This window comes from Nelumbo lutea, chromosome 8 (genome assembly GCF_056320005.1).
Source record: "Nelumbo lutea isolate HS-2025 chromosome 8, American lotus-T2T, whole genome shotgun sequence".
NCBI lineage: Eukaryota > Viridiplantae > Streptophyta > Magnoliopsida > Proteales > Nelumbonaceae > Nelumbo > Nelumbo lutea.
In genome coordinates, this window is record NC_142691.1 from 12046556 (window position 1) to 12059194 (window position 12639).

The following is a 12639-nucleotide window of genomic DNA, read 5'->3' on the forward strand; positions in this document are numbered from 1 at the left end:
AATTGCGTACTTCATTTTTCTCCTTTTTAACATTCCCCTTTTGGTGGCAAAAAAGAAAAGAAAAATTCCCCTTTATTGGTTAGCGTAGGAAGTATAGGAAACTAGAACTCATTTTGGAATTTGGCAGGCTTAGGTAGGGGTAGTGTTTATTATTTGGTCCAGATGGCCGAATCAAATCAAACCAAACTGAAATTGGCAAGTTCGTTTGGTCTGGACTTTAAAATGTTTTTGTTTGATTTGGAAAATTTTTAAATTTTGATTTATAATTTCAGTTTGGTTTTCAAGAAATTAGATCAAATTGTAAATCTAACTATATATATATATATATATATATATATATATATATAGGTGTGTGTGTTTATTATTTAAAATTTTTATTGATTTTGGATCTCTGCCCCGTCAACACACTACCCCGTGAATTGAGAGCATCTTCCCCTATATAATATTATGTAAGAGGATAAGATGTTCTCCATGTGTAATTGCAATGTTATGTGGACAGGAGATCCGGACTCATTTTTATTAGGTTACACTCAATAAAGTGACCCACCTCGTATAAGAAATTGAACCCCTCAATAAAACAGTTTAGTTTGATTTTTATACTAAAATGGTTAGATTTGGTCTAATAAATTTTCAAACCATCATTTACAGGGTCTGATACTTTCTTCAAAACCAAACCGCACACGAGATCACCTTAGGCTTAGGCTTTGACAAACACAGATTTCCTACACTTATAACACCAGACAATAGGGATGTGGCTCAACTTAACCGGACCCGATTACTAAACCTTGGCAAACCAACCGCTATTCTCGATAAAATGTTATATTTAGGCCGGTTCCTTTGTTGGGAGGGATGAATTGATTAATCAGGTAATTAACCAATTTTCCCCACATTCTCACACTTTTTAGGCCCTACCAAAAAATAAATATCTCATAGAGTATTAATTACTCGTGGAGACTCCATAAAACATTATCCCACCTCTGTCTTTAGTCATAAGTGAAAGCGTGTCTAAATGCTGACACCAAAAATTATTTGAGTAAAGATTAGCTGAAAGGGCTGTAGAATCAATGATAATGTTCAATAGGATCCGCATTTTTTTACAGTGCGCCTATGAATTTATTATCATCGCCTTCAACTAATCTGAATTCAAATTATTTGAGCAACTTTTGCTTGGGTAAGCACACAACACTCTTAAACAAACGAGGCGTTATAAGTTTGCAATGAATATTATGCGTGGATTGGGTAAGGCCAGCATTGAATCCAACCCGACCAAGGTTATCCAAATCAGAGCTTACCTGAGCTGGCTCATTTAGGACTGTCAACGGGTTGGGTCTAGGCAGAACTGGAACCTACCTGATAAGAATTATTAAAGACTTAGAATTGAATCGAACCTAATATGATCTATAATTTTAGACTCAAGATCGAACCGATTGGTTCTTGGGACAATCAGGGTTTGACTCGATGGACCCGATTCATAATAAACTTATTAAAAATACTGTATATCAAAATTAGGTGGAACCGATTTTGGCTCGATAAAAACCCTAATCCAACCCATCAGTTTTAATTCTTGAAACAAACAACCGACCCAATTGGTCTGGGCCCATCGGGCCGCTGCTCCAACCTGACCCATTGACATCCCTAGATTAATCATTTAACCCGACCCATTGACAACTGACACCACAGACCAACAACTTCTAATTAGACTTGTTCATGGGCCAGGCCGGGCTCAGGTCGAGCTTTTACTCATCATTAGTGGAAATACGCTAGGCCCGAGCCCGAGCCCGAGCCTGAGCCCGGCCCGACCAATGGGCCTATAACTTGGGCCTGAGCCCGGCCCTGATAAAAAGCCTGAAGCCTGAGCCCGAGCCCAAAGCCCGACCTAATAAAAAAAGTTACAATTTTCCCTATTCAAATTAGAATTAAAAATTCAGATGGTTTTTTTTCCTATTTAAATGAACAATGGGCCTAGAAGATGGTTTTTTCCTTTTCTTTTACATTTTAAAACACGGTTTTACATTATTAAATCAAAAAAATTATGCAAATGGACATAATCCCATATCCCATTTTAAATCTAATTTTAGGTTGGGCCAGGCTATTTTGACAAAACTTGAGCCTGACTCGAATTTATTGTGAGCTGGGCTTTTTGGCCCAAATTTAAGTTCACGGGCCTATAAACATATTCAAACCCGTTTGGAGGCCGGTCCGATCCGTCGGGCCACCCGCCCCATGAACAGATTTACTTCTCATCAACTACGTACAGCGGTTGGCAGTGTAGAGTGTAGAGTTTAGGAAGAGAAAAACGCAGGAAAACTAGACATTTTGACCTTTCTACGAAGAAGGAGTAGAATTACCAAAATGGCCATGAGATCACATTTCACAACTTTTCGTTAAGCTGGCGACGTACGTCCTCCTTCGAATCTTTGGGTCTGACCGGATTGTGCTATAAACTCCAACCATAGCCCAACGCCAGTCGCCAGGCAGCTCTCTCTCTCTCTCTCACTTGTCCATTCCAAACGCCGCAACAACCCAAAACCAGTTCGGTCACGTCGCCGCTCTGGCGCCATCAATCCATGTGACCACTGACCGTCGACTATCTCGTCTTCCGTTCCACTGACGTAAATCTTATTTTATTCATTGATTTCTTTATTATTTTTTCTTATTCTTATTTTCTTTTCCATAACGAGAGAGAAAGGAGGGTCCAAGGCTTGACCCTCGATAAAAAAAGACACCTTTCTTTTGTTTTCGATAAATAATCGAAGTCATTCTTTTAGGGTTTGATCGATCGGAACGCCCCCGGCTTGCCGTTTGCGTTGTGGCATCCTCCAAGGTACCTCTTGTAGATCCTTGTTCCATTAATTCTTTTCTTTTCTTTTTGGTTTCTTGCTTGTTCTTTCTCCGTTGCTGTTCTATATCTCTTTTGAAATTTGTTGCTTTTAGCCGTTGTCGATGTTCAAATACGGTGCTTCTGTGTTATTTCATTGTTTAAAGCTTATCTTGTTTTGTTACATGATTTTGTTGTTTGGTGGTGGTGTTTGTACTTTGTAGTGGTCGTTTTCTTCGTTGTTGTCGTTGTGGTTTTGGGATCTTTCTGTCCTTTTGAAGCTAGGACTTGTTGCATTGTCTAATCCATCATTTGCTCGTTTTTTATTTAATCTAACTGATTATATTTAGGTTGTTCGTCTTCCCACTGGAAATGGGTTGCTTCGTTGACATTTTAATGATATGGTGAAATTGATCATTAGTGGCTGCAAATAATGGCCACCTAATTTAGAGCTGTCTGTAAAAGAAGGATTTTTTCCCATGTTCAAGGGGTTTTACTGGGCTGGATTTGTGTGGCCGACCATTTTGTTGAGCAGATTTGAGCTTAGCTTCGTTGAGTAGAACTGCAGGAGGATATTTTTTATCTGAATAATGTACCGGATTGCATCCTTTTTTATTTAAACAACACCCTTTCTGCGAGAGTCCTAATACTTCTTGGTATAGAAATCCAATCATGCATTTTCTTGTATCTCCTTGTTATTTTCGTGCATATTGTAGAGTCCAAAAGCAAAATTGCACCTGATTTTTCATCACGATGAGATATTTCTCGCAGGAGTTTCTGCAGGGGGAAAATATACCTTTGCTTATTTATTTTTATTGCTTATTTGATATTAGCGTTGCAGTTTAATATGATTAAGTTCCTTTCTTTGGGCATTAAATCCTAAAGCTCTTGCTGATTTGTTTTTATTAATCCGATTATGAACAGTTAGTTTGGTGCTATTTTAATGTGTACAAGGTTCCTCTTATAGGTCTTCCCATGACTACGAATTGTTTCTTTTATGTGCTTAAATATAAAACATGTAAATACATCATTCATTTTGACCTGCTTTATTCATTTAACCACGGCCATTTATTAGTTAAGCCTGTTATACAGAAGTACATATGTTTCAGCCAAAGAGCTACTTATTTTTATCTTGAGAAAGTACATATGTTTCAGTTAACAAAATTTAAGTTCCGTGGCATCTTACAGTGGTTGACTGTCATAGTGGTGATGACTTGAATTCCTTGCTTACTTTGAGGAATGGATTCGGAAGACAAAGTGCTTGCCAAAGGTATGACCTTTATTTTTCTTAAACCTTTTTCTTTACCAAATTTCTTCATTCTTTTGTTTTGATTGCACTATAGTACTTGATGGTTAATAATTGAAGATTAAGAAAGATGAAAATTATTGTTTAAGACATTGAGCAGAAGACCACATGTTAAATGTTTAAAGTAATGATAAATTCAAATGCCTAAGATGTAGTTACTGCAAGGTGACTGTAGGTTGCTTGTTGTGACTCTATGATGCAATTTGAGATGTTTAGTCATTCTATGATGCAATTTGAGATGTTTAGTCATTCTATGATGTAATTTGAGATGTTTAGTCATGATATATATATATATATATATATATATATTCTTTTATCTTCTGTTTAAGTGTCCATAAAGTCTGTTCACTTGTGTAAACTCCTAATTGTGCATTCACACACAGATATATTATTTGGTCTTAACTTTTAATTAATAAAGTATAATCCTATTTTAGTCATTGTGCGCCTTTGGTTTTATGAAGTTGCAATGTTTACACCTAGGTGCATGGGAGTGGTGCATTTTAAGTCATGTTCTACTCCTGAACCCAGGCACAGCTCCTTTAAAAATGTGTGCGTCTTTTCTAAATATGCCTTTACATGTTTACACTTTTGTAATGGTTTAACTAAAGAAGTAATATTACAACTAAATATCCCTTATGAAAAAAATACAACTACTATCTGATTCCTCTCATGAACTCATTTGGGATTCCCTTAAGGGTCCTTTATTGGAGGTGAAGGACCAATGCCTTAGGATTGGGAATTGAAGATGTTTAAGATCACACCAGCTACTTGAAGTAATTCAACTAGGAGATAAATAACAGATTGGAAGCTTTACATGTTTGAATTGTTGAATGCTTGAGGAACTTTGGTATGATCCATATGTGTTTTTGCTTTCACACCCATACTTTTGCTTCAAATTCGTTTTATATATAATACTTTTGTATTTTAATTTGGGTCAATGCTTTGATGGATGTTCCCTTGGAAAAGGAATCTCTAGTGTTGGTGGAGCATTTATGGGTCAGCAAGGGTAATATTAGCATGCTTTCCTTTTGCCCAAGTTGGCATGGTTCTTCTGTCATGGGAATTCTTGGCCCTTCACTCTGGCCTTAGACTTCTGTTCTCTTTGGGTAGTAAAAGAGTAGAGATTGAGGGTATTCTCACTTGATTACTGGTTGATATGTCATCACATCAAAGAGGCTAGAGTGTTGACTTCCATAGTAAACAGATTGTTCAAATATTCTGAGGTTGTCCAACTTTTTGATAGATAGCTTGGCTTGGAGTGGAGTGGGGAGGATGTTATTTCTGCTTCTTCTGTTCTAGATTAGATTTCTTGTTTCGTTTTTTTCTGCTTTGATATTCCTAATTTCCTTTTGAGTGGGGTCCTCTTGTTTATGGGGCAGCCTTTGTTTGTATTCCACTCTTTTGATCACTAATAATTTTTTCAATATGGATATACAAAATATTATAACATTAATTCAGTCAATAAATTTTCAATCATTATTAATCTTGTCAATAATGCTATTGGAATTTACAAGATGCAGCATCTCTATGGGATGCCTATGTATTTTCATTTCTTTTCTTTCTCTTTATCAGCTATTGTGACCTGACTATGGCTTTTAAATTGTAATTGATCACTTTTATACTTGAATTCAATATGGTTACAGGTTACTGATAAAAAATGTTTTGCTTTGATACTCCTCATTCATTCTGGGATATATTCCTTTGTCATTTGTAAGAAGAATATCATAAACACTTGCACCTTGTGGTTTGATTTTGTTGAGATTGTGGTCAAGCCGAAGGACATGAATGTTGCAAAATTTGAGAAGCCGCCTATAGATGGATACGTGAATCCTTTTTGCAATTCTGTTCTGTTCAGTGCCATATCCATTGTTAATCACCCTAACATACCCTTGCCCATACTAAACTTGGGCAATGATGATGAAAGGGAAACTTAGGATCCATAACCATGAGAATTTGTCAAAAGTTTTCATGCCGGCTACCAACCTGATTTAACCCTCCTTTATCTGGGCTTTGGGACTGGCAGTGTAATGACGCAACATATGTTTCATATCATTGAGTCATTTCTCCAGTAATTACATAAGATATGGTTAGCTAGAAGGGTGTGGCACAACGTAAAATCTTGATTGGGATTCTCAGGTGGTTTCTTCTTACGAGATATTCATATGAAATGGTAATGTGAAACTATAAGCATATTTCTTGGCTCAATTAAGCTTCAAATTAAGAAATATTGAGGATGAGGGTTTGGAAGTGAGTTGTATGACCTGTAGGGTAAAGAAGCTTTGTAAGGTTTTTCCTACAGTGTATCAGGTATCAGGCTATCGGCTGCTCTGTAGGTGGACCTGGATAGGGTTGACCCAAATCATCAGCCACTACAAAGCTACTTCTGCAGTACATGATAGAATCCACCATGGTCTCTGCTAGTGCCTGGATCGATTAGCCATTGTAGGTCAAGCTACTTGCCACTACATTCTGAAAACTTGTTTTTAGGATGTAGAGATAGGCTTGGGCTAAGGTTCTAAGAAATTGGGCCAAACAAAGTTCTAAATATCGATACAGACTGATATGCAAGGGTGTATCAGTCTGTATGCTTTATTTTTATTTATTTATTTTTTCGTACCTGTTCGGGGGGAAGTGGGGGGGGGTTGGTATAAGGCCTGTCTACCCCATGAAACAGGTCAAACCCTGAAACAATGCCTACAATAGTGTATCGGTGGATCACTGGTATGATATGTATGAGCTGATACATTGCGGAATTTTCATCCTTGGGGCTAAAGTGGTGTTTAAAACTAATATCATTAGACTATGATTTCTTAATGCCTGTACATCCCTAGCATGTTGGTGTTGGATGTGATAGTACCTGATATGATGACACCAGATATTGCATCTACAATTCTCCACAGGATTAACATTTCTAAAATATTTTAAACACTATTTTTAACAAATTGTACAATTAAAGATCTGCATATGTCTGAAATTTAATTAAATTTGGCAATGCATAGGTCTTAAAAAGTGACACTTGGCTTCACAAATTAGATATATAACTATGATATAAGCATTTCGTATGGGAGAGGAACTTGAGGAGAGGAGCATAGCTTATAAATTTCTCATTCTTTGCTAATGAAAATGAATAAAAAACCATGAATGTAAAAAAGGCTTGATACAAAGGTTCCCCCAGAAAACATCTTGTTTCAAAGTTTTAGTTTTTTTTTTTTTTTTTTTAATTTAACCAATAAAGTGGGCTTATGTTGTGGACCTGGAAAGATGTTTTGGGCTGAAAATTTTAATTGAATACACAGTGAGGAGAGGAACATGGGCTGCTTTTGATCTAGGGGGATTTCCTACATGACCTGCCACATTTCTGCCATGTGATGGCCGAAGGGATGATGTGGCCAATCTGAGCTGTCCATCAACAGGGCACTGTGGATTGTCCACCTGTTCAACTCTCTAGTCCACATCAACCCTGTACCCAAGCTTTTATTAATGTTCACAAATAATACTGGCCACTGAATGTTTTAATATTTTGACATTAATCTTGACCAAAGAAGGGATTTATTTTGGCCATGTGGGAATGGTTTTGGGCTTTTCAGTTTACCATGTGGAAGATTCTTTGGTGATTCAGCCGTCATTTTTAAGCAACCTAACTAATCAGGCCTGCTCCCTATATTTTATATATCAATCAATATTTTATTATGCACATCAGACCTATGCCTATATATACATATGGATAAACAAAAAATCTGAGCTAATTACTGGATAACTATTATACCCTCGATGCTTGTACAAGGGTTCTGTATCATGTTAGATACTTCAATTTTTAGTGTAAATTTCGTCACTGATACCGTATCCAGCTGTTTTTTTGCCATAACTGCTGGCTAATTTTAACATTTCTTGAATCACAGCATATTTTGGTTCCAGTAGGTTGTAATCCTTCTGATATGCAGATCAACTTGTTCCAATATCTTCTTCATGTTACCTCCCAGTGTTTTCTTGTCAGCCCCTTGTTATTCTTGGTGTTTCCTTTCTTTACATTAAGCAGATATCTCTATCCTATTCATACTCACAGAAACATTTCTGGCATCTAATTTCTGTGGTTTTCTTTCTTGAGTGTACTGAATTTCTGAACTTGTTCATGTCTTTAATAATTTATCTCAGATTCTTTGACTAATTTTTGTTGTTTCTACACCTACTGACTATCTTGTTCACCTTGTTTTGTTTCCAGTGTTTGGCATACAAAGCCTTTCTTCTAGTGCTCAAAGTACCCCAGAGAAAAAGGGACACTCAAGTGATGTCCCAGGAGGTCAGGAACTACTTCATGCATATCTCAAGTTGGGGGTAAAGAAGGAATTGCTTCAAACATGCTTTCATAAAGAGAAGAAACACTCTGCATCATCAAAATGTAAAATGAATGAACACCTTATCAAGACAAATAATAAAGGATTTAAGAATCAGGAACCACGAAAAACTTCTAGTCAGTTAACGTTGACCAACAATCATGCCCTTCTCTCTAGGAAGCAACCAAGGAAGGGTGAAAATCCTGTTCGACTCCCACCGGCTACAGAGCTTTCATCAGACGTTACATGTTCAAGCACTTGGATCTGTAAAAACTCTGCATGTAGAGCTGTCTTATCCATAGATGATACGTTTTGTAAGAGGTGCTCTTGCTGTATTTGTCACCTGTTTGATGACAACAAGGACCCTAGTCTTTGGTTGGTCTGTGCATCTGAATCTGGTAAAGGTGATTCATGTGGATTATCTTGCCACATTGAGTGTGCTCTCCAACGCCAAAAGGTAGGTGTTGTAAACCTTGGACAGCTGATGCAATTGGATGGGAGCTACTGTTGTGCTTCTTGTGGCAAAGTCACAGGGATACTAGGGTGAGTAATTTCTCTGCTGTGTATTGTTTTCCTTGCTAAATTTGGTGAATCTTTCTTATTTTTCCCCCTTTAATAATAAAAAGGTAAAGCATCAGGCAAGCGTGCACTTGTGGTCTGATTATTTATTGGATTAATACAGGAGTATTGCTAAGTAAATAAGCAAAAGATCAATTATTGGTGATTTCAACTTAACAATAGATTTTGTCTCCTCTGGACTGATTTTGTTGCTTTGATTTGAGTATTTCCTGCAGATCTTGGAAGAAGCAGTTGATAATAGCAAAAGATGCCCGGCGTGTAGATGTTCTCTGCTACAGGATATCCTTGAGTAACCGTCTCCTAGATGGAACTTGCAGGTTTAAAGAACTACTCGAAATTGTAGGAGATGCTAAGGTCAAGCTTGAAAAGGAGGTTGGGCCAGTGAGCGGAGTTTCAGCCAAGATGGCACGGGGCATTGTTAGCAGGCTTTCAGTTGCTGGCGATGTGCAGAAGCTTTGCTCACTTGCAATTGAAAAGGCAGATGCATGGCTAAACACCATATCTAATGCTAAACCACGTGATAGAGGTGAGGTTCCTCGGCTACTCAACCCTTTTTCCATTGAATTGATTCAACACATTTTGACTGAAAGAATAAACCTCTTTCTTTGTTTTCATTGCCAGAGGATTCGCTTCCTGCTGCTTGCAGGTTTCAGTTTGAAGAAGTTACATCTTCATCTGTTGTTATTGTATTGAAAGAACTGTCCTCCATATCAGATGCTATTAAGGGCTACAAGCTCTGGTACTGCAAGAGTAGAGAGGAGTCACATCCCAAAGAGCCTATTTGTGTCTTTCCAAGAGCTCAGAGAAGAATTCTGATATCAAATCTGCAGCCCTGCACAGAATATGCTTTTCGAATAGTATCATATACAGAGACTGGTGATTGGGGTCATTCAGAGGCAAAGATTTTTACCAAAAGTGTGGAGATAATCCACAAGAGTACTGATTCAACAGCAGCCATGGATTGTAAGAATGAGAATTTGCATGTGGAAGGAAGCTCATCTAGTGCCAAGAGAGAGCCAAAGATGACAATGGCAACTGGATCTTCTGATTTCAAAGTTCGAGACCTTGGAAAGATCTTACGGCTTGCTTGGGCACAAGAAGATGGTTGCCTTGATGGGTTTTGCAGCGCAGATATGGAAGGATGCTGTGGTGGAAACACTACAGTGAAACCTGAAATTTTTGAAGAAGATCAACCCCCATTTGCTCCACGAGCGCTTGATTTGAATGTTGTCTCAGTGCCCGATCTAAATGCAGATCTAACTCCACCATTGGAGTTCTCCAGGGAGGAAGATATTGGTTGCACTTCTGAGCGGATTGTCGAGGTTGATGACGATGTCATTTCTCGAGGGGAAGAGAAGAATAGACAAGCTGGATCAAACGGAAGTGGTGATTCTCAGACATGGGCAGTTACGCCCATTAGAGAAGTGCATGCTGTTGAGTCCCGAACGGAGTTGTCTAGGAAGCAGAAACCTAGTGCAAATGAAGAGACAAACGACTGTGATAGCACTCTAATTAATGTTTCACCATTACAATTCTCTAGTAGGTCTAATCACTTCGATGGGAGCTATGAGTACTGTGTAAAGATCATCCGATGGTTAGAATGTGGGGGTCACATTGAACATGAGTTCAGGATGAAATTCCTGACTTGGTTTAGCCTTAGATCAACTGAGCAGGAGCGTAGGGTGGTAAACACCTTTATTCAGACTCTGATTGATGACCCAAGTTGCTTAGCAGGGCAGTTGGTTGACTCCTTTCTAGATATCATTTCCAGCAAGAGGCCACGTAATGGTTTCTGTAGTAAGCTTTGGCACTGAATCAAGGGAACAACTAAATGGATGCCATTGTTTCTCTATGTACAGGCATTTTATGCTGATCTTAGGAAGCTATCATATTAACTGGGGGAAGTCTGTCAAGCTGGAGATTTTGTGTTTGCTGCCTGCCGGGATGATTGGTTCATTTGATATTCACGAAAGAGGGCCTTGAACCAGAGATTTTGTTTTGGAGAAGGTGCTCTGTATTGTTTCCCACGCTCATTGACAAATTGAAGCAGTGGAATTATTTCAATCATATGGGACTCAGATCCTGTTATTCTTGCTCTTTGACTCTTATTAACTTATTCACAGATTAGTATATTAATGGATTATGGGGAGTTGATATACTTTGCATTAGAGATATATTTATATATTCCCCATAACGGGCCACTCTTTTTTATGAAGGATTGAGCTATCAAAATCAGATAGATGCATGTTATAAAGGTGGCCTGATCTTCTAATATTACTCTCTGTTATCACACGGGGAGATGAAGACGCACTTGTCCTTCAATCACGGGCTCATGGAGAGGATTAAGCACAGAAAGAAGTCTCTGCTTCATGTATTATGAAGCGTCAAGCGACCTCAATCTTCTCCCACAAAGTTTGTGGTGTATCGTATCGGTGTATCCTTGCATCTCCATGGTGTTTGAATCTAAAGTATTTTAGGTTGGAACACAAACACCATGTTTATACTTGAATCCTGTTTCATGGGAGATGTGTTATTGCGTCCAATTTAGGTTGGAACACAAACACCATGCCGACAAGTGAGCTGTTGCATTCCGGAATCTATTAACAAAACATAAGTACACGGAAAAGAAAAAATGCCAACATCCGAATATGCTTGACTGAAATGAAGATATCAATTGGAACTTAGTATTGAAGTGCTTTGTTACAACTTACAAGTTGAAGGGGTAATTAAAGGGCCATGGTACGTATTAGATCAAAAAAGACATGCGCTGAAGTAGCAAAAAATGATTAAACCACTTGTAATTTAATCATAGATATGACATACAAAATAGTGAAAATGTGAAATAATGGTGAAATAGGATTCGTGTAACCGATCTCAATCCCATAGAGTTAGGATGAGGCTTTGAATGACGATGGCAGTGACATTCAAATAGATTTACCATTCATTTATATAATACGTTATTCATTTTTGGATACACTAATCATTCCAATTTATATCAGAAAGTTCATACAAGTATAAATTACAATTGTCTCTTGTTTAAATTGCAGATTGCAATGTATTACTATTACCTCACATTGTTGAAGTATGTAATTTTTTATGTGTTTATACCTTATCTGTAGCCAATGGAGCTCCAAAATTTGTGTTATTGGTGTATTTTTATTAGATTATTAAGGTTTCCCTACCATTATCTATCTATGTTTTAATTATTTTATCTTCTCTTGGTATATCTTAGGCGTATATTAATTGCCAAAAATTAAAAAAAGAATCTTTGAACCTTGAAGTTATTTATTCAAGAAACTTTGTATTTGTATTTATTGGTGAACTCAGAAAGTAAATTTGTATTTTGGAGACTGGAGTTGTGATATTTTTTTTTCTGGAAATTCTTCGTTATTTATTTATAATTGTTTAAACAAGAACTCTTCTTGCCTGATGTAATCCAGGAAGATTGTTGCAGCATAGAAGACTTAAAAACAAAGAAAACACAGAAATATGTTGATTTCACAGACTTTTGTCAGACTAAAAGGGAGTCTCTTTGGGATTGGACCAAACAAGAAGTTGTTGAAGATCAAGAAAACTGTAAGAAGGCATTAGTATTTTAGCAGATC

The 12639-nt window shown here is 37.5% G+C and overlaps 1 protein-coding gene across 2 annotated transcripts; it reads left to right on the top strand.

Annotated features, from left to right (window-relative positions):
• The first annotated feature begins 2419 nt into the window (after positions 1 to 2419).
• On the top strand, positions 2420 to 11192 carry LOC148842747 (VIN3-like protein 1). 2 transcript variants are annotated; one of them, XM_088959865.1, is made up of 7 exons: positions 2420 to 2612; positions 2769 to 2824; positions 4007 to 4088; positions 8344 to 8520; positions 8633 to 8998; positions 9250 to 9560; positions 9656 to 11192. In XM_088959865.1, coding segments are annotated over exons 4-7 (1872 nt in total). In that variant the 5' UTR covers positions 2420 to 2612; positions 2769 to 2824; positions 4007 to 4088; positions 8344 to 8518; the 3' UTR covers positions 10849 to 11192. The 2 variants fall into 2 exon arrangements, with proteins under 2 accessions (XP_088815991.1, XP_088815990.1); XM_088959864.1 differs by having other exon boundaries at positions 2470 to 2612; positions 8344 to 8998.
• Positions 11193 to 12639: the final 1447 nt, after the last annotated feature.

Coding starts and splice junctions, on each gene's coding strand:
- LOC148842747 (XM_088959864.1), top strand. CDS start 4,058: ATGGATTCGGAAGACAAAGTGCTTGCCAAAG. Junction 4,089..8,343: donor AGACAAAGTGCTTGCCAAAG/GTATGACCTTTA, acceptor TTTTGTTTCCAG/TGTTTGGCATACAAAGCCTT. Junction 8,999..9,249: donor AAAGTCACAGGGATACTAGG/GTGAGTAATTTC, acceptor TATTTCCTGCAG/ATCTTGGAAGAAGCAGTTGA.